The 22,144-nt window shown below is 42.6% G+C and overlaps 1 protein-coding gene across 2 annotated transcripts; it reads left to right on the top strand.

The window, feature by feature from the left end:
- The first annotated feature begins 734 nt into the window (after positions 1 to 734).
- TMEM248 (transmembrane protein 248) lies at positions 735 to 17,723 on the top strand. 2 transcript variants are annotated; one of them, XM_075719682.1, is made up of 7 exons: positions 735 to 780; positions 10,132 to 10,225; positions 10,963 to 11,248; positions 12,511 to 12,661; positions 13,448 to 13,631; positions 14,083 to 14,226; positions 14,982 to 17,723. In XM_075719682.1, the coding sequence occupies exons 2-7, from the start codon at positions 10,148 to 10,150 to the stop codon at positions 15,000 to 15,002; spliced, it is 864 nt and encodes a 287-aa protein (XP_075575797.1). In that variant the 5' UTR covers positions 735 to 780; positions 10,132 to 10,147; the 3' UTR covers positions 15,003 to 17,723. The 2 variants fall into 2 exon arrangements, with proteins under 2 accessions (XP_075575797.1, XP_075575796.1); XM_075719681.1 differs by having other exon boundaries at positions 10,132 to 10,306.
- The last annotated feature ends 4,421 nt before the right edge of the window (positions 17,724 to 22,144 follow it).

Raw genomic sequence — 22,144 nt, 5'->3', positions numbered from 1 at the left:
CCATCCCGCCACCATCTTACATCGCACCTTGCTGGATCCGCTCCGGTGTTACACCTCCCAGGTGCAAGACTTTACATTCTCCTCTTGTGAACATCATTAAAATGTTATTCCTCTGGTTTCTTCAATTAAGCCCTCTGCTTCAAGGATTTAACCTCGAACGCCTTTAGGTGGTTTTGGGTATTTTTTAGTGGAAAAGGGGTCGGAGGGAGGGGGGCTAGGAAACGCCGGCAGCACCGCTGCAAGGAGAGCAGGCGCCGGGGCTGCGCCGCCCCCCGCTCCAGCGCTGCGCTCCGGCCTGAGAACGAGGGGAGCCGGGACGCCTCGCACACCCCCGAGCCGCCTCGCAGACCCCCGAGCCGCCGCCTACGAGCCCGTTCCCGGGGCGGCAGCGAGCGGCGCCCGCTCAGCCGGGGCCGGGGGGGCTCCGGGTGCGGCAGGGCCCCGCCCGCCGCCTGGCTCCGCCCGCGCGGTGCCGGCGCCGCAGCAAGCTTGTCCCCTCCGCGCCACCGTCCCCGCGGCCGGCCGGGGTGAGAGGTCACGGCTGCGTCCCCGGAAGCAGCGGGAGGCGGAGGAGGAGGCGCGAGTCCAGCAGTCCGGGCAGCGGCGCCGGCAGCGGCCTCCCCCCGCCCGCGTCCGGCCCCCTCCCCGTAGCCCCCGTCAGGCCAAGAGGATGGTGCAGAGCCCGCCCGCACGGCAGCCCCGCCGCCTCTGAGCCCCGCCGCTGCCTCCGGGCCTCGACCCGCCCGGCCCGGGGGCCTCTTCCCCCCACTTCGGGCGCCGGTAAGATGGGGACGGGGGTGGCTCTGGCTGACGGGGCCCGCGGGCCTCCCGCGCTCTGCCGGGGGCGGGCATCCCGGCCGCCGCCAGCCCGGCGGGCCCGGGCGCGGTGGATGTGGGGTGGCCTTCGCCCTCCTCCGCCCCGGGGGGGTCCGGCCGGTGTGCGGCGCGGGGGGGGGGGGGGCTCCGGGCCTCGACGCCGAGGTCCCGCTGGCGGGTGCGCGGGCAGGAGCGGGGCGCTGGGTTGCTCCGGTGACGGTTGTGTAACGGGGGAAGCGCCGCGGGAGCGGCTGCCGGAGCCTCGGCCCCGTTGGCGGGGAGGAGCGGGGGAGCTGGGCCCAGCCCCCTCTGCCGCCGACCTCCGCCGAGGCTCGCCTCCAGGTGCTTGGTGTTCAGATCTGCATGGCAATAGCATAAACGGGTGTGATTTGGCTTGGCCGGTATGTCCTAGCGTTAGTTTTACTTTATTTTTTACTTCAAAAATTGTTTTAAAAAGGTTGTTGGCGTGAACTTTCTATGTGGGGCATCATACCAGGAAAAAATAGTAAGAAAGAGTAATTCTGGTAGCACTAAAAATATTCCCGTTTCAAAATAGCTTCTGAGTAGTGATTCCTTCATTGTTTTTTTTTTTTTTTGCTATTCAGTATGTATCCATATTTTATCTTCTTTTACTTTTCTGATTTAACTTGCCTGAAGATGTCATGATGTTTTTAATAATAAAATGTCTGGTGGATCATGCCTAGGACGTGGCTGCTAGATACCTGACGTTAAATTTGGATCGTACATCGTGATCGCAGATATGGACACCCTGGGAAACATTTCTGCCTGACAAGGGAAAGAACAGATTACAGCTCGGCTTCCCCCCCTCACCTCCCTTTCCCTCTGTTTGCTTTTTAAAGGCTTGTCTTTTCTGGGGAAATTTATTTGCATGGTTAGCTTTAGCGGTATAATTATATGGGTAAATTTGCCCTGCTAGACAAACCTTGAGTCTAGATAAGAATTCATTAAGCATTACTCTCCACATCCTCATTGAACTTCTGAGAAATTCCGCAGTTGGAAGTATCTCATGGAGCGAAAGCCTATCGTGGCCGGGCCTGTCTTTTGTGGTAATGCATTTTTATAAACGGTTGAGTTATCGGAAGTGCGTACTAATCCTTTTGCTTCGAGGTTGGACATGCAAAATGGTTCTAGGTTCATCGCGTGAGCTACTGCCGCTTCCATCTACCCGCTTTCCCTCTGGTCCCTGGGAATAAGCCGATGGCTGCAATCCAATTTCTGGTCAGCAGGTGTCCACAGGACAGGGGACAACTTTTGTAGGCAGACTGAGCAGAGGTAATACGGAATTGTGCCTGCGAGACTGAATGCTCTTTGACCCTAGATTTAGTCCCATCAAACAGGATTAAGACCTTGGTAGCTTTGTTACTTCCCGCCATTTGAGGAGTGGCTCAGGGCCGGTGGAACGTGATTCTTCTTTTCCACTTGAAAGACAAGAACTTGAAATGCCGCCTGATAATACGAAATAGGCCGTGCGCTCTGCCAGTGGAGAGGAGCAGCTGAGGGCACGAACAAACAGACCTCGGTGTCCTTTGTTTGAGCCGGATGCATCCGGCAGGAGACAGGAGGCTGGCACGTCCATCACCCCTGGGTGGATGGCACAGCACAGGAGTGCAGCTCCCTCCTTAAACACTCCCTGACAGCGTTCCTGCAGAGCTGTTAGCTGTGATCTTTCTTTTTTTCTTTTTTTTTTTTAATTAAATAGCATAACGCTTTTTGTAGAAATGAACCTGTTTTATCAAATGAGCCCTAAACTAAATATTAGTGAAACTCGTTGGTGTCAGGATTTTGTTGCTTTTTCCCAAATCTCCCCTTGCCAAAAGCATGTCTCTGTTGGGAGCTTAATTTTTTTGAGAAGACCATTCTGACCTGTGAATAAAGCTGGTTCCCAGAACTCCCGGGTTTTGTTTTGGAAGAAAACTTTCATGTATCCTGGCATGTCGGGTTTTGTTAATTATCTACCTGTAAAATGGAGACTGTACTTACCTACATGAGTTTGGGCTAAGCAAATTAAAGTCCTATTTCTTTTGACCGGTGGGGATGAAGTATAGAGACATGGTAATGCTATTGCCATATCCTTGACATTTCAGCTCTTGCTTAAGTCCCTTACTTCAGTCGGTTTTGGTGCTGTTTGTATTCTCTCTTTCACCAGTGGCCGCTGGCTGTTTTCCTGCTTCTCTCACACAGCCGGCATTACCTTCTTTCTACATCCAGAACTCTTATTTTGCCATTTCCACTAAAGCTGCCATTTCCTCAACTTGTCAGTCATTTTCTGCTTGTGATTCAAGCAGTGTATCTGTCTGCATCTCTGTCGCCTTACAGTTCTCATTACAAGCAACAGTTCTCATTAGAAACAGTCTGAAGAGCCTTTTTCTGGCATTTTTCTGTACTTACACTGCTGAATTCTCTACCGCATTCCTTAATGGATAGCCTTAATGAAGTCAACCATTAACCTTCTTAAATTGGTCACTAAACCAGTTTCTGATTATTAAACAGTTACTGATACTTTTCATACTTCTTGAGTAAAGCCTTTTCTGGGAACTGCATTTGTTTGGCCATTGTCAGTACGGTATACGCAGAATTTGATTTCTCATGGAACTTGGACAGATCCTGTAATGGAACTTTGACAGATTCTATAAAACAGAATCATTTTACTTTTGCCTTCCTCTCCCAGGTTCTTGTGCTAATCAGCAGTAACCAGAATAGCACTTTTTTAATACAACTTCAAAGCCCTTAAGTCTAATATTGTATGTTTTACTGTAGTCCGTATGATCTAGATTGTGGTAAGTCATGTTGTAAGTCACGACTTTGACTTGTAAAAGTTGGAAGGCTTTAAAAATGCCCAAGCCAGAACTCGTGTATATGAAAGCATACTCTTTTCCATGGCACAGGCTCACTTGGCAAACAGAGCTGCCTTTTCAAAGTTTGGCAGCAAAATGTCTATTTTCAACCAGAGGTTAGGTTTACTTTCATTTTACAGCTGGGCATATTTTAAATTGTTTTTCACTTTTTAAAAAAGTCAGAATTTGGGTTTCATTGAACCAGTGAAATAAGGCTTTCCTCACATCATTTATATTTTCTGGCTTATAACTTTTCTACCCTTTTCTGGTTCTTCAGTTTTTTAAAACTGAGCATTTAAAAAAAAGTATTTGGAACTTGTTTGCATTTGTCTGTTTCTGCATAAATTTTTCTTCAAGTGGTAAATTAAAATCAACTTTGCTGTTCCAGGAGGATTAGATAGCATACTGTTCAGGTGCTTGTGTTAAATCCACTACAGACATTTTGAACTACAACACACATTTGTTGGGCATACATAGAATAGTGACATTTGATCCACATATTTTCCTTCTTATTTTTTAACTCATCTACTTTTTATTGTAAGTTTTCTGTCTTTAACAAGATTTATAGTCAGAAACTTGGGTGTTTGAAATTCAGTATCAATTTGATCCTTAAAATTTACTGTAACTCTGACAAAATTGCTTCCCTTCCTTGGCTTTGTTTTATGGGTAGAACTGAAATGTTTGCTTTTTATGTGGTTCTTGGGGATGTTGAAATGCTTAATTATGCTTTGAAAAGTGTTTTGAGAGGTGAAAAGAAATATTTCATGCAAGTATGAAGCATTTTGCTGCCTTCTGTTCTTGCAAGTCCCTGGGTTCTCAGGCTTTCGTTAATAATCTGCTTCCTGACTGCCACCTTTATCAGAATAACAAGGAAAGAATCTCCATTTCAACAGGTGATGTTCTTGCTCTCCTTCTGTGCTGTACAGTGTCTTCTGTGCTCTTTGCATGTGCAAAGGGCCAGGCCATTTTGCTGCCACGCTTTCTGCTTCCAGGCTCTAGGAAAATGTTTTTTTTATCAGTAAACATATTTATAGGATAAAATAGCTCAGAAAACTGTGATGAGCCACTGACTGGTTTGAGCCAATTCACTGTTGTCTCCCGCTTGAGTGCTTTTCTCCTGGAGCAGTCTTGGGGGAGTAGATGTGTTTGTGGACATCCGGCTGCTGATCTTTTGGTTATGTTTGGTTGCAGTGGATTGAAGGATCCTGGGTGATGTTTTCATCAACTTTCTTCCTCCGCAAGTCTTGATTACTTCTCTTCCTCTACTTTGTGAAGAAGACTGATGGCATTTACTATGAGTCTGTTTATTTTTTTAACGCTGAAGGACAGGAGAAGGGGATGAGGATCAGCTGGACAGAAAAAGTGCTCTGCTCTGGAGAATTCCCCTCCCTTCATTCCTCTAGGAATCAGCCCTGCCTGCCCTTCTGCTGCAGACAGAGGTTTTAGGCTGTCCAATTTCATCCCGCAGGGTCTTGATAAGCTTCCTAAAAACATGAACTGAAACAGCTGCAGATACTGGCACCTCTTCCCCCCCGCCCCCCCATATCAGTATGGTAAAGCAAGCCTTCCTATAAAATTAGTAGGAAACCCCTCTTTTCCTCCCAACTGCATGTTTTATGATAAAAATATTATGTTGTGAAATTATAACAAAGATTTAAAGAAGAAAAAATCTTGATTGGTCTTCCCCAATTCCTGAAAGAAACTGACTGTAAAAGCTCTTGATAGTTTATTTAGTAGAAATTAATAGTTCATTTCAGGGCATAAAAGGGCAGCCTTCTGTTGAGTTTAGAAGCTTCTGTTTAATTTTAATTTTTATCCTATTTTCTTTCCCTTAAAAAAAGGAGGGGGGGATAATAATTGCTGCTGCTGCTCCGAGAACCAGCAGAGGCTTTATTTTCAGTTGTAAGATCAGCTGAGGTTACTTTTGCTAGTTCTGTTTGATAGGCTGGTGATATTAGATTAGAGATACAGACATTGTTATTAATTAGTCTTTATAAAGCTTTGACAGACCATTTTGAGTATGTTGAATTCTAATAGGCAGCTTCACAGTTAACACAACTATGATGTTTTGCTTTACTATTTTTGTTTTTCAGGTGTTAGACATCAAGTTCGGTTTGAAGAGAAGAAAACCAAATTAAAGATATTTTTGGTACCTGCTACTGCTTACTGTTCTTAAATGAGAGGCACTTTAGTTTGAGATCAACACCATTTCTTTGTTTGCATGTTATTTATGGATGGTTTGCTAGGCAAATCGCAGTTTGGTTGGTTTGTGTTCATGAGCGTTTTTCTGGCAGGCAACATTATTTTCATTCAAAGTGGTTAACCCTGATGTGACCCATTTCCTAACCCCCACTGTATTACTAGTAATGGGGCATCTCTGAAAACATAATTGATTTATAAATAAACTGAACTGCACAGTTAAGATTAGACACTATTATGTGCAATAGGATGTTCAGGCTTAGAACACATGCGAGGTCTTAATGGAGTGCTGTTGGGATGGGTAAGCGCTGGCCTGCTGCCCTTCTCTTCCACCCACAGTTTTCTTCCTTAAGATATTTCAGTGGTGGGGTTTTTTATTATTTAAACCCCTCCAAATGTTTTTCTCTTCTAGACTGATTATCTTACATGCACAACAGGAAGGGGAAATGCTTGTAAGGTAATTACATGATTTTAAGCTTTCTGGTGAAAAGATGGTAGTTGACATTATGGCAAGATGCATGTAAAAATTGTCAGGCGTTTACTTTGATCTCTTTAAAATTCATATTTTGTTTGTTTTTCCTTTTGGCAACTGCAATTCTACATGTAATACCTGTTTTAGTACAGCACTCTTTGTTTTTTATTGTTGTTAGGAATTCAGTTCCTTTGATATTAGGCCTTGAAATGGGAATTTAATACTTTTGCTATGACTCATTTCATTGACTTTTTGGTCTTAGCGATAGACTTCAAGATTTTCCTTATTTGCAATTTATTCTTGAAAAACTCATAGGTCTATTTCAGAAGTTACCTTTTCTATACTCTTTCATGTACAAATAAGGAGGAATTTAAAATGTTACTTCTTTGAGGTTGCTGTATACGGTTGTGAGCTGTACTGAAGGAAGACTCCCTAAACTGTAGAATAAGTGACAATTTTCTTGCTTTTTAGACGGCTACCCAATTCTGTGTTTGCCTGGGACTCTGATATATTAACTGTTGTGTATTTCCATCCCTTACTATTTTTGTCTTTTTAACTGTATAACAGAATTTCTGGGGTTTGTAGGACATGTATCTCTCCAGTGCTTGTCGAGTGTTTCCAGATGACTACCGTCAACTGTAACTCTGCCTGAACGTGGCATTTGGTCTTGATGTATACACCTCAATACCGAGCAATTACTTTGGAGTTGGTGGCCAATGTTCCAGGCTGGCAGTTTTCATTCTTCCCGTTGCGCTTGAGCTACTTGTAAGGCTGACTGTGGAGATTTTTACTGCACAAGTATTAAAAGGCTTAGCCGGAGTGGAGAGAGGCAGGCAGCAGTTATTAGAGCCTCCTTCTAAATTATTTATTTAGCTAAAAAGTGAAATCTGATCTTGCTTTCCTGACCTGCCGGGGGTAATAGCATTCAGTTTTTTTTTTTAACTGTGTGAAAAAGAAATAAAAGTTTAAATTACATTCTTTAGGTTATTCATTTACACAGAGGAAGTTGTTAGTTACAACCAGAGCTGGTAGAAGAATAGCATTTATGTTATGTTTCTAACAGGTCCTAACAGAAAGGAGGAGTTTAAGTGTGTGGACCATTAAACAAACCCCTAAAATCTAGTGGGAATTTACATTTTGATTTACGTGCACTGATCTGTTTCACAAGTTCTTTGATAATTAGTGGTATTTAAGCACTTTATTTTGTAAAAGATCGGTAGTTCTTCAGGCAGCAGCGTGGAAACATTCTTCTTAGTTCTGGTTTGCGTTGACTGTGTCCAATTGCTATTTTCACGTCAGCTCTAGTATTGAAAACCACAGTTCCCTTTTCTCTCACAAATGCTCAAAAGGCATATTACGCTTCAGAAATTGCAGCTTATAGTATTTTCTAATTGCTTTCAAAGCTGTTGAGTTATGGGAGCCTATTAAGCAACCGGCACTTAAAAGCTGGTAATCTCTTACATAAAAATATTAGCCCAAATATTTTTATATGTATGCTTTTCAGCGCATCCAGTTTTATGGCTGATTTTAGACCCTGTGGTAAACAAGCATGCTAATGGAGCTGTTGGAAGCCCCTCTAAAAAGGAATCACAGTACTTAGATGCTGTGGGTGACATTCAGCTTTGATTAAATGCTGTAATAAAGCCTGCATCTGTGTTGTTATTTTCAAAAGGAAATTCAGAAGGGAACACTGAATACAACTCTGGTTTTGGTTTATCTTTTGATCTTTTTCCATCTCCACATGTGTCTCCAATGTTTCTAGATGGAGTGTTTGGGATTTTTAACTAGGGCTCATTTAAGAAATTTGCTGCCAGTAACAAGATAGGAGGCAGAACATACAGAAGTGCGGATCGCACCCAGCATGAGCCTTGCCAACACCAGCTCTCCCTTTCCCTCTTATTCCTGCCTTCTTCTGACACCTTCACTGGCCTGTTCGGCCATAGCACAGCTGGTCTTGGACAAAGAAGTTCTGGTAAGGTGCACGTTTGTCATCACCTTTTCTTTCCTCTCTTCTTCTCTCCATCTTTTCTCTGCACCGTGCTTTTCACTCTCAGACACGCTACGTATTTTTGTAGGGGTGTTTGTCACCCAGTTGTTCTTGCTGATAAAAAGTTGCTGGCTTTCCTGGTCTTTGCAGAGTGGATGCAAATTGATTGATGGTGCAAAATAGCAAACCCAGGACGTGATCTTGTGCTCTGGAGTGAGCCCTGTTTCAGCAGATTTCACTGAGGCGAGCAAGTAGGTGTGTGGGGAAGGAGACGGGGAAAGTCAGCACGCACAGCTTGGTGTGTGTTACTGCCACAGATCTCGGGTCTCTTCTCAGTGAGTTGAATTTTCCCCTCTCTGGAGCACTTTTGCAGGTTTTGTCAATATTCCTTCTGGTAAGAATAACAGAAGTGTTTCTGCCAGTAAAATCTTGAGTATACGCGAGAAAGTTGTGATCATTGTACATTGTGGGATCTGAAAAAGACTTCTGTCTGAAAGCTTGTCCTTTTCTCTTGCTTTCTTTCAAATCAGTAGATCAGATCAAAGATTGCTCTACCTCCCTTGCCCTCTTTTCCAAAACCTGTCCCTCTCTCACCCTCAGACTTACCATGGCTTCAGCCGTGCTACATCTGGATTGTAAATGAGGGGTGCTTCTAATAAGAATCAGTGAGAATCAGCCACACCTGCAGTGAGCAGAGTCCCTGACTTAATTAAAAGTTATCAGATCTGTGTGAATGCTCACACATTAACCATTGCAGTGCTGAATTCTTTAAATACTAGTCTTGAAGCTTGCCTTTTCCTATGAATTTTGGGGATAAGCAACACATTGCTAGGAACAGTTGCTGCCCTTCTAGTTTATTTGGGGTTAAAAGCCTTTTCAATCGGATTGTAGGCAAGACAAAGATAAGAGGTTTGCTTGAAGTTCCTTCCTTGCCAAGCTTCTGAAGTAGATGCCGCAAGGCTGCCCTTTAGCACTGGACTGTTAGCTTTTTGTTGTGAGTGGAGGTGGGGAAGCAGATACAGTAAACTTTGGGTTCTTCTGCTCTGCAAATGAAAAGAAAATTCAGAAGGGGAATCAGGTGCAATATTCTGGACAAAAATTAATGATTCAATATGTTTCCTCAGGTATAAGATACTCTCTTTGTTTACAGACTCTAGCAAAAGTTCTCTAGATCCTGCAAGAATCAGATAAAAAAAAAAAGGAGTCTTCCAGCCTCCACCTGAACGCAGTTGTTACGATTCTTGATTCAGAGGCCTAAAATGATGTAGGCTGCTTTTCGGATCCCATTTTGAAGGTCTGGTCCTTTGGGCCTAGGGATGGGGGAAAGGTGGATCTTTAAGGTTTCAGCCTCAGTTTTGAAAGTATATGCAGGGATGTACAAAGTTTGATCTGTGGGCTGCCTTACAACTCCATCCGCACTGTAATTTGATAAATTCAAATATTACTGGAATTAAAGTGTAGCAGAGTATATCCTGCCTAGGTATGTGGGAAAGAAAAGAACTGGTTTCACTGCTTATCAGCGGTATTTGGCTGTGCTAGAAGTTGTCCTCGTTTCTTAAAATCTGTTCCTAACTGGCAATTTCAGGTGCTGAGAAGGTGAAGTCAAGCGTGTTTTGATTTGTGCTTTATTTAAGGCATACTGAGTCTGTGTTCAATGAACAGTACAGAGTCATATAATTGAATCTCATTTTAGTATATGATTCCATTTTTTGTTGTCAAACTTCGGTCTTATGTAATCTACCAGCCCCCACCCTGTAACACACACAGCCCAGTCACTCTGTTGCAATATTCTTTGTTTTTAGGTGAACAATCAGAATAATGTTGAACATAAACCTGTTGGAGAACCTGAAGGTTTACATCAGCAGTCGACCTCCGCTCGTGGTCTTTATGATCAGTGTAAGTGCTATGGCAATAGCTTTTTTGACACTGGGTTATTTCTTCAAAATCAAGGAGATCAAGTCACCAGAAATGACAGAGGTAGGTACAAAAAGTTTGTGAGCTAAACTGTGGGAATGCTAATCTGAAAAACATACCCAAAGCTAATGAGTTGGGTTTTTTCTCCCAAGAACCCTCTCATGGGAGTGTGCAGAGTCTTATGGGAGATTGTCTTCATTTATACTTGCCTCTAATTTTGTAAGGAAAGAGGCTATTGGTATGAATGTTTGAATAGTCTTTTTTTAGTTTGAAGATGAGGCCAAATCATCTGACATGGATCTTCCCTACTATGGCTAGGAGCCTTTCGTTTTCTTCTGTTGTGTCAGCTAGCTTGTTTGTGAAACTTCTGATCTTATCTAGTAGTACTATTCTGTTACGAGGGAAACCTTGCTAGAAACAGCTCATACCCTGAGCATGGGGAGAACGGACCAAGTTAGTATATTCCTTCTGTATTTTAAAGGAGGATATTCCGCTGTGAGCAGCGGTCAGGCAGTGACTGTGATTGAACACATATAACTTTTGTAAACAACTTGCCCCATTGTTGAGACAGTCAGGGTGGTTATTTGTGCTTGTAATTTTCATTAAATGGCTTGGAACTGTGGGCGGGGTGGTATGTGTCAAGGTCTGCACTGCTCTAGAGAAGTGGCAGCCAAGAGTTAACTTGCTAATCTGGTTGAAATTTTCACATTTGTTTTAAGGACTGGAATACTTTCCTTCTGAGGTTTAATGATTTGGACTTCTGTATATCTGAGAATGAAACCTTAAAGCATCTCATCAACGATACCACAACTCCAGAAAGTACTGTGACTAGCGGACAGGCGAGATCTTCTACACAGTCTCCACAAACTCTTGAGGACTCTGGTCCAATAAACATCTCTGTTACAATCACGTTGACGCTGGACCCGCTCAGACCATTTGGCGGATATTCTCGCAATGTCACACATCTAAGTTCCACAATTTTTGGACACCAAATTGGGCTCTCAGGTATGCAAAACTTGACCTTTATAAATTTGAATGATAACTATATAATCAAATGAAAACTCACCAGCTTATTATTGGTGAGATAAATCTTGTTTCCAGATGTGTCGTGAGTCTATTCCTATGTAGAGCCCTTCACTTGTTTGCTAGAAAAACTTTTCCCTGCATTTAGAATGGAAAAGAACCTGCAGGTTTGCCAAGATTAGGCTTTGCAGTTTTAAATGATTAACCTAACGACAGCGGAGGGTAGTTTTTAAGCCAACAAAATTCCAAGCAGGAAAAGCTTCTACAGTGACTATCTTCAGTTCTTGATACATTTTGATACATCTTCAAGTCCTTAACTCGCACTTTAAAGGCATTAATGTATATACATTAGAGATCAAGTAGCATGTTCTCTGAAAAAAATAGAGTTTATCTAAAATGCATACATGAATAAGCTGTAATATTGCAAACGGCAACAAATAGGATGGTTACAATTTCTGCGGTGTGAAGAGACTGATCTGTTATGTGGCTGCCCTGTCAATAAATTTTGACAGGAGATTGTAGAAAATTAGTAGAAATTGATAATAGAACCTCATTGAATTTTAGCTCTTAGCAAGGGTTGCACTTTATAATAATGCCTGAAGTTGTCTTGAACCCGAGAGACCTGTGAAGAGACATTTGCTGTAGTTTTCAATCTGTATTACTGTATTTTATGTTGTTGTTATTTTGTTAGTGCTTTAAGAGCTATCAAATGCAGGTTCCATTTCCAGTAGTCTGGATTTATTTTCAGTATGAATATATCCACGTGGAGTTAATGTACACTACTTAATCTGCAGTTCAATATCCACTAGCACGTTTTTGTCTACACAAATCTCCAATTTGAAAAGTAAGTGTCAGAAAACGCAAATGTGGAACAAAGTCTTTGGGAGGAGAAAGGCTAAAGATATGTGAATTACTTTCCAATAAAGTTCTCTGAACATGCATGAATTCACTTATAAATAGTGAGTTTTTAATTTCTGAAAGGAGCCTAATGACCCCACTTCTTCTGGGGGCAAGAGAGATTAGAAAGACTAGCAGCTGGCGTTTTTGTAGTGTGGTTTGGTTTGTTTTGTTTTTTAACTTTCTTTTTGCTCTCTTTGTTGATAGTAAAGACCCTGGACGACTTCAAAAGCGCAGATTCAGGGTTATGGTTGCTGCCTTAGTCATTTGCGTGTTGTCCTTATCCTAGTGATTGTTGCTCAGGTACTTTTGTGAACGAAAAGCAGCTTTCCTTCTCTTTCTCAAAGGCAGAGAATCCCATGAGGAGATAAATATTACATTCACCCTGCCGGCTGCCTGGAACTCAGATGACTGCGTTCTTCATGGCCACTGCGAGCAGGTTGTGTTCACAACCTGCATGACTGTGACAGCAGCCAGCAATGTATTTCCTGTTACAGTGTAAGTGCTTTTTAAACACTCCTTCCTTGACTGGTTACTGGGTGATTAGTTGCTCAGGTGTTTCTCTGAGGTTGTTACTTCCTGATGAACATGGAAATTATGTACCTGCCTGCCCTCCCTCACGGTAAAAACCCTGTCTCGAGTCTCTAAGACTTTTGCTGTCTTTTAGCAACACTAGACTCTTTCTGTGGATGTTTTGAACTGTAGCCCCTACCTGCCTTTCAACATGCTACCTGTGATTTAAGCTTCACTAGGAACAAAATAATTTGTGACTATTTAAGAAAGATACCCTATAATTTAGTTTCATTACCTTGTGTGAGAGCTAAGGCTTGACTCTAAGGTTCTTATCATCTTCCCTGCCGAGAGATCGGCGTAAGCCTAATGCTGCTTTGCTGCCATACCCCAGCGGGTACAGACCTTCATCAAAATAGTTTCCCTTTGTCTTCTCTAGACTCTCTGACACTATTCAATATACCCTGGAGAACCACCAGATAGATTCACATAACTATGAAGCCTTATGAAAACCAGTGTTTTTCTAATTAAGCTATGGGTTGTTGACTTACTGGAACAACATGCAGTTAAATTCTAATCTTAGTATAGGAATCATATGGGTTTTATACACCCTTTTGGTTAAGCTTTGGTTTTGTTGTTGTTTTTGAAGGTCCAAAATAAAACCCTGGTTTATGCTGCTGTTGAGAAGACTGGGCTTGACTCAGTTCTAAAAGTTAGCCTTATTGAACATGGAGAAAGGCAATTGGGGTGCTAATTATTTCTGTTTTTCTGCAGTCAGCCACCACATTGTATTCCTGAAACATACAGCAATGCTACGCTTTGGTACAAGATCTTTACCACAGCAAGGGACTCTAATACAAAATATGCACAGGATTATAACCCTTTCTGGTGTTACAAAGGAGCAATCGGAAAAGTGTATCATGCTTTAAATCCCAAGCTAACTGTTATAGTTCCAGATGTAAGTGCCACGGTGTTTTTATATGTTACGTTGAATAAATGCTTAGCTCTGTTCTAATTGAATATGGTTCTCTTTATGTCCTAAAATAGTCATATTCAGTGCTGGTTTATTAGGTAGTGCAAGGGCTGAGACAGAGTTAGGTATGCTTTACCCCTGGTGGGCATGCTGGTCTTCATGTAACCTCCATGTGCCTCACAGCTTTTAATAACTAACATTTATATTTTGGAATCGTTTGATCAAAGACACTGCCAGTATATGGGAAGAGATCTCTAGTACAGATTTTTAAGGAACATTTTGGCCTTAGGAATCACTTTCATTTCTATGCCAGCTGTGCAAAGGGGAGAAACTTGATTCATGAACTAATTTCTGTGCTGATCTGATGATTATTGCTTTAATATAAAATGGCAGCTATTGGTGCATTGTCAGTAAATTGTTTTAATTCTCTGTGCAGGATGATCGCTCTCTAATAAACCTGCATCTCATGCATACCAGTTACTTTCTTTTTGTGATGGTGATTACAATGTTCTGCTATGCAGTTATTAAGGGCAGACCAAGCAAACTGAGGCAAAGCAATACAGAATTCTGCGCTGAAAAGGTGAGTCTGTGCAATAACAAAATGTTGACTCCGATAAGAAGACATAGAAACCCTCCTTTTCTGCATAGTTCAGGCTGGTTTTTCTTATCTCTGGAGATGTAGATTTAATTCCCTTTCAAACAGACATGGGTGTTTCATTGTGGACAGTACAGATGGGTGCTACAAAATACATATATGTACTTTGTAGATCCTCGGAGTCAGAGTTAGATTTCTCTCCTACAGAAGTGGAGTATTGCAGTTCAGTAAGTGCTGTAATGCATCTCTTCTGCCAGAATTCTGAAGTTACTTGCACCGTTTTGTATGAAGCATGAATAGATAGCATTGAGTAGTTTTATTTATCTTTCATCACAACAGACTGAAAACTTTGAACAAACATGATAATTCTAATGGTTGTTAATCATAATTAAATCAAAACAATGACAAAGCTATTGAAACAGTCACTATTCAGTACTGCCTTGGAGACCTGCACTTTGCTTGAAGGATTAAATACGAATATATTTAATTGTGAAGTGGGAAGCTAATAGTGGCACCTTTTTATTGAAATTATATTTTGTAGTATAAGCTGGTTTGGGTTTTTTTAATTGGTTATGCTAAGTGCAAAACATCTTCAGACTTACTTTGATTTCCTTTCCAAGTTAGACTTCTCAAGGTTCTTTGAAAAGGCAAGGACAGATATGCCAGCTGCATGGAGATAAGTAATATCACTGTTATGGGATTAAGAATTTGACTTTAATTAAATCTTTTCTTTTGTTTAGGTTGCTTTGTCAGAAGCATAATCCATCGTCTCCTTTTACTGAGAATGACTGAGAACCGTAATCATTGCCTGCTGAACCCAGAATGGGTCTTAACACTCTGTGAATACATTATCTTGCAATGTTGGTTTATTCCAACCAAAGACATTTCAAGTGCCTGTAATTGATTTGTACATATTTATAAAAGTATATTCAGAATAGGTCAGATGATGCACTTGTTCCGCATTGTAGTGCGGCCGGAAACTTTCAGTCTTTACCTGTGGACATAGCCGAATGTTTGTGTAGATATGTTTAGTGATATGGCTACATAGAGCAAGATATTTTTGTCTAGCTGCATCTGGGCAGGTTAAGATGCCTTTGCAAGTGTCTCAAACAAACCAACGGATCTTTGTTTCTTGCCCAATGATATGTACAGTGTGTTTGAAACAGTATGCACCTTTGATATAATACTGCATTTCCAAAGCCACCAATCTACTACATGAATTAAATGTGTATTTGTGTGGCCTAATACTTTCTTCCATTTGCTCCTTGCTTGCAAGAAAAGATATCAACATTTTAGATTTTTTTTTTTTTTGAAAAAGAAATACATATTCACATTTTAATAGTGCTGTATTTAGGACAAACTTGTGCTTTTATTCATAGTAAAAAAATTAAGAAGTGAAGTCCCATTTTAAAATGTTTCTTACTGAAAAGTGCTAAGTTTTGGGTTTGTTTTTTTTGTTTGTTTTTTGGTTTTGGTTGGTTGGGTTTTTTTCACCCCCTTTTCATTTGGCTTGCTGAATGCCAGAGAATCAGTCAGCATAGAGACTATCTGGAAAGCTTTCCACTTGGCCTCCCATCCACAGCTCTCAAACCAGGATTGTGCGTCTCTGCTGCAGAGCAGCTTTCTGTAAACCTTTTTTTTCTAGAAAGTGAAACTTAATAAAAAGACGTATTGTATTAACGGCCTGTTGGGGCTATGCACAGCCTTGGGCAAGTGCAAATAATGAAAGGAAAAGAAATCCCATAGTCTGTTAAAGAGCTTCACTTTGGGACGCTCCATCCATCTCTGAAGGGCAGCTGAAAATGACACTTTTATTAGCTTTGCCCGATTTCCATTTAATGCTGTCCGCTCAGGGGAAAATGACAAGGAGAGAACTAGGGCTGTTGTGATTAAGGTCAAAGAAACCACACAGTAAAACACACTGTTCTCTGTGCCCATTCTTAAATCAGAGGTTTTATTCTGTGCATTCTGGCTTTTGCTGTTTCTTTCTGGCTTCTTGTTGAGTAGCCTCCTTGATTTTCAGGATTCAGGGTTTTCCTGCAGACATTTCCACCACTGCTTTTGAAATCTCGCTTGATTGCCTTAATTGACCTTTCATCTTGTCTTTCAGCTTTCTCATCAGGTAGTGTGGGTCTGCGTACATACACATAAGCTTTTTTTCACTCCTCCTTTCACTCTAAACTACACAAAAGAAGAAATGCAAGTCAAAATCTCAGTCTCAGTTATGCTGGCATAAGATTCTTAGTTTATTACCTATAGACACTATTGAATGGTACCCTGCTGGTCTGTAGGCCCATACGTATGGGGCTTCAGTAAGTTCACCAGTCTTCAGAGCGTTTGAAGCAAAATAGTCACACTTTTCTTCAGAACATGTTTCCTTTATAGAATTTCAGTTACTTAAGTGATGTTAACTAACATGCATTTTTCTCCATGGATGTTAAGGCAAAGCTTTAGAGATGGCCTAGTTTGAAGTCTAGGGATAAAATGAAGCCTCCAGTTTTCTCCTGATGCTGCTATGGGCTAATACTGCTTCGCTGAAATGAATCGGTGAAGTCAAAACAGGTAGACGGCTTCTCATGAAAACTGCCCAAGCTGTTCCTAATTCACGCATACCCAGCCTTCTGCATTAATACTGACTTCTAGAGTTGCCTACGAGGGTGGCTTGAACTGGGGACCAAAGGCAGGAATAGGAAATGGATTGGGGTGGTGTTGCAAATTCTGGAAATACCTAGAAAACACCCAACATAACGCAACTCCTTTAAAAAAGCAAAGCCGAGTCCTTTCTGTTTCAGCAAATTAAAAATCAAACTCCAAATGTTCTAAGTGGAATTTGGTCTGTTGGGGAAAACAGAATTTTTTTTAATCTGGTTTTGCTATTTGGTAATTAGAGGAGCCTGCTTTGCAGTTTATCACCCAATGTATTGAAGTACCCAGAAATACTAAGATTGCAACCCACAAACGCAAAAGGGAAAATGTTGAAGAGTGGTATTTTTTGGCCTTAGTTTATCCCTTTGCACCCCTGTATTGCAGCGGAGAGGTAAGGGTGTCCATCAGGTTGAAATGCTGTAATACTGAGGAATATTGGATTGTTCCTAGGCACAATGTACAAAAGTTAAATGCAGCCAAACAGAAGAGTAAAAACTTAATATTAAAGTTCAGATCATATTGATCTTTCCTTTTTTGTTTTCTTTTTCTTTTTAAGACTTGACTTGAATCAGTTTTGATTCTATTTGTATGTGTTTTCTTGTTCTTAGAAAGCTGCCATTTTCTTTTGCGTTTTTCTTTGGCATTACATAGAAAATCTGAGCCTTGGTTTTCAACCCTCTGCAGGTGATTGTAGGGTTAAGATGGCTTTTTTGTTTTGTTTTGTTCTTACATTTCACTTGTCTTGTTGCATGACAGTTAATAGCTGATTTGGAAATGACATTTCTCTCCTAGATTAATTTTTGTGTTTGTTAAGATGTGCATATTGCTTTGCAGAATAAAAAAGATGAAGTTTATTCTGTTGTCTTTATTTCTACTGCCCAGTTGCTTTGGAGGTTTCATAAATCATCTGTGTTACGTGGACCATCGGAGGAGATTAGTAGTGGAAGTCTGCAGTAGGTTGGAATTTCAAACCCTTTGTCGTACCTGTGGTGCAGTGAGCACCTTACGTAGACTTTTTATGTATCATGGGGTAGGGAATGTAGCTGGTGCCCATCATGAAAATGCAGAATTTGTGACCTAGATCCATCTCTCCTGTTGCTGTTCCTTGATGATGATCATGCCTTCCCCTGCCTCCTCGCTACAGGTGCTGTGTAACTGACTCAGCTGAACCAAGACCAGATGCTGAGTGTTTCAGAATGCTTGGAGATGGTTGGAGGACCTGTATGGATGGCTGCTGAAATCAAGATAATGTGACTTGTTAAATTCTAGCTCCAGTTACTGGACTGCTGGAACAAGTTGCACCTGTATGTTGTCAGGGCTTGAGAGGGTAGGGAAAAACATACTGCGTTTTGCTCTTGGAAGCTTGTTAAAAGCTAGGCACTGTGTATTTGACAAGTACATGTCTTGCTTCTCTGAAGAACAGAGTTGAAAGCATCCAAGTGGTGCCTATTCAAATCTGGTGGCGAATGGGAGCATTGTTTAAAAGCAAATCTGTGACACTGTTTTATATTTTTTACTGGGGAGAGGGACTCTGAGAATTAGTAGAAAAAAGTGATTTTAGTGGAAGAGTTTTTACAAATCCCTTTGGTATGGCTCTAGGAAACCTGGCTAGTTCTGAAATGCCTGCCCTGAATGAGCGTTAATGCCCTGTGTTCACATGGTCTCAACTTTGAGTGAGTCTGCCGCTGTTTTCGTTAGCAAAACTAAGTCTTTGGCCTCCACTGAATCCTGTCCCTCAGCCAGCAAAGAGGAAGAGAAAGGCAGTCGGACACGTATTCACTTGTTTTCTGTTAAACAAACTCCCTTTCATAACTCGAGCACCCACTATTTGGCAAGTGCACAGCTTTGTTCACTGAGTTTTATAGAAGTGCAACTTGTGTGAAGAAAACATTTTTCATAGCTCTTGCTGCATAGAGTTACACTTCAGCAAACTTATAGGAGGATCTATAGTGAGTTCCCGCTGCAGGAAAAGTACTTGGCAAATCAATACATGATTGAATTCATTTTGCTCTAAAGTAAAGGTGAGCAACCTGCTGCCTGGAACATGTCCCAGGCCTCTTAAATGGGGAAAGTCTTGCTGTAATTTAGTGCCATAGCCTTAAGTCAGGTTCATTCAAGGTGCCCTCCTGGCTCGATAGTATGAGCAGCTTAAAACTAGGCGTTAGAAGTAGGTAGTACGATGGGGGGCGGGGGGGGGGAAGGTTGCTTTGCTGATATAACAGGGTATTTCCAGGTGCCGGAAGGTTGCAAGGGTGGGGTGAGCAGAAGGGATTCATTTAATAACACTGTAATCAGGCTGTTTGCTCATAAGGATGATGTTTGTTAACAAACTAAAATAAGGGCAATGAAAAATTATGTAAAGCTTGCTCATCTGGAAAAAATGCACGTGCTGTGTTTGCAATCAGATTACATCTAACATTAGCAGGATGCTACAGATTGGGATGAAAACTACCATCTGCCATCAGCGATGGCATTTCTTTAATGGGGTGCTTTGTGCCAAATATTTTGCTATTACGTGGAAGTATTGCTGAAAATGAGGAACAGCATCTGTCTTCTCACAGCAACACCTTCTTTCTGCAAGCAAATTTCTTTAGCCTTCTTTTTAAAATAGTTGAAATGTTCTCAAAAAGTTCATGTGAATGAGTATGCTGGCAGCTGCTGAAATTTGGATTGGAAATTCTCCTTTTCTCTCCAGCTCTAATCAAAATTTTGCTAGTGATGAATTGCCTGGTAGAGTGAGAAAAAGCTGTAGCTAAAGGTAGAAAACCATGTAACGCTTGCAACTTGTTTGTCTGCTGTTAACCAGCTATCTCAGTGATTTTCAAACTTTTGATTTCTGAGCCCCACAACTGTTGTCCTGGAAGATCCCCGAGAAGTTGCACGCACAAAGGTTCCTTCGTGGCGTCCATTGACTGGGTATCTTTTCTGTTGGCTTTTGCCAGCTTTTCAGAGGTAGCCTGGGGACTGACTTTGAGGTGTCTGTCAGCCCTGGGTTGAAAACAGCTCGGCTGAATGAACAGCAGCAATGCTGAGAAGCAAGGTGCAAGCTTGCTGGATTTGGATCTTCCTTCAGCAGCGATGCCAAGCGGTGCCCCTGTCCCTCAGTGCGCTGCACCGGCTCTCAGGAGATCTGGGTTCCTTGCTGTGCCTCGCTGGGTGACGTTGGCAGCTTGCTTTATGTTTGTAGGTCTCAGTTTCTCCTTTATAATGGGCTTTTAGAGCTCTGCTAAGTGCTGTGACCTTTAGCGATAGAAGTATCTTATCCTTGGCTAGAAAATGCATCTGTGACCATGCTGCTCCAGGGAGGGATAGGCTACGTCCTAACCTGCAAGGCTTCCTAGCAGAACCAGTATTCCCTGCTTACCTTTTGAAGGTGTTTCTTTACAGGATGTTAAACATTTGAGACCTAAGCATAGATTTCCTTGTACTATCTCTATTGTTAGCTCCTTGCAATGTGATTCTTGCACCTTGATGAAATAAATAAGATTTAAACTGCAGCTACAAAAAAAAAAAAAAAAAAAAAAAAAGAGTAGGGTGATACATAGACCAGCTTTTTCATAGACCTTATTAATGTTTGCAAATAAAACATTTCACAATATTCTTCATTATCATTTATCCTTTGAAAAGATCCCTTCTGGTAATGACCTCTATCTTGTAGCAAGAGGGTGCTTTACAGCGAGGAGGATGGCAATATCCTCTCTGTGGTCTTGGTATAAATCGCACCATGCAGTTGTTTTGTCTGTGGAAAAAGGGCGAGAGCCCAGGATCAACTCCGGTAAGGCAAGTTACTGAAAAATGTGGGTAAACCCACGTTATGTTCTTGTAGCCATTTCAACCCCAAGCCCTGTATGAACAAAATTGTCATCTTCTAGCAGGTGCAAATGGGTGAGAAACGTGATTTTGTGGCCTGTAGATGGGGCTGTGTCTGTGTGCATCTCCTCCCAGCAGCACTCACCACGGTTCAACACCCCAGGCAGGATTTTCACCCAGGAGTTTAATTCTGTTTTCCCTGGACTCCTACCCTCTCATTCCTTTGACAGCAGCGTTCGCTGAGCAGCTGGGGACAGGTTACTGCCTGCTCTGTTTTGGAGGGTCCCAGCTGGGAGGATTCACCATTTTGCAGAGTAATGAGGACAAGCAATACCTCATGCATGCCACTGAGAGCGAGCTGGTCGGGTTTATGCTCTGGCATTTAGCTAGAGCCAGGTAGGCTGGGAGCCCTGGCCCAGCACAGCTGGAGAAGGCTGTGAGATGGAGCCGGCTGGTGACCCACAGGAGCTGCTCATCACCCCTGATTGCTCCTCAGCTGGGTGGTGGGAGGCCGTGGTTGAGCTGGGGCAGTCACCACCCTGCGCTCCCTGCTGCTCCCTGGCCAGCCGGGTGACTTGTCTCCCCAGGGGACCCTGGAGAGCCATTTCAGGTCGTAAATTGATGGTTTGGGTGCAACGGCTCAGCGTGATCATGAGTAACTGCTTGGAAGTGAACAGGCTGCGCTGGAGCTACTGGATTCCTGCAGCCCTGGTGAGTGCCTGCCTGCGGGGAGGATTGTGGTGTGGGGGGCTTCAGGGGTGTCCCCAGCAGTGCCTTTGCTGTTGTGTGGCAAAATTGGGCTTCAAAGTGAGCTCAAAGGAGCCTTAGGGGCAGGCTAAGGGCTCGCTACGGGGCTCAGAGCAATGGGGGCGGCTGAATGTGCCGCAAACCTTTGAGCCTCACCCTCCTGAGAACCTGGTTGTGTTCATTAAGGCTCAGGGAGGGAGCAAATAGCTTGAAAATGAATATTTCCAAGGAAATCCTCAGTAAGATCAGAGCTAGTACAGGTGACCTAGAAACAAGGAGAAACCAAGAGCTGATCTGGGTCAGGAAAAGACATCTGAAACTCTGCAAGCAAATAATTTGAAGCACTGAGAGAAACTGAAAGTTGTCAGCTGAGGAAGGAGGGGGCTGCACCTTAACGGGGGCTTTGCAGGGTGAGCTGGAGGCCGAGAGCCAGGCTGGTGGCTCCCAGGCTGGCCTGGGGAGATGCTTTTGGTGGCTGGGCTCTCCCGGCGGAGCACCACTAGATGGTGGCAAGAGCTCAGCCTTAAACGCGCTTTGCTGGGCCGGGAAGGGGTCTGCTCCCTTGTGCCGAGCTGCCTTACCCCAAAGCTGGGCAGAGCAGGCATCTGCGTGGACCTGGGAGTGGATGTTTGTCCTGCGAGGGTGTGGGGTGTCGGACACACGAACCCCTTTCTGCTGCTGATCCTGCGGGGAAAGGGCA

The sequence above is a fragment of the Pelecanus crispus genome, chromosome 12, assembly GCF_030463565.1.
Source record: "Pelecanus crispus isolate bPelCri1 chromosome 12, bPelCri1.pri, whole genome shotgun sequence".
In the NCBI taxonomy this organism is placed as follows: Eukaryota; Metazoa; Chordata; class Aves; order Pelecaniformes; family Pelecanidae; genus Pelecanus; species Pelecanus crispus.
Note: the sequence above shows the minus strand (reverse complement) of the source record. Positions and strands in the feature narration are given on the sequence as shown.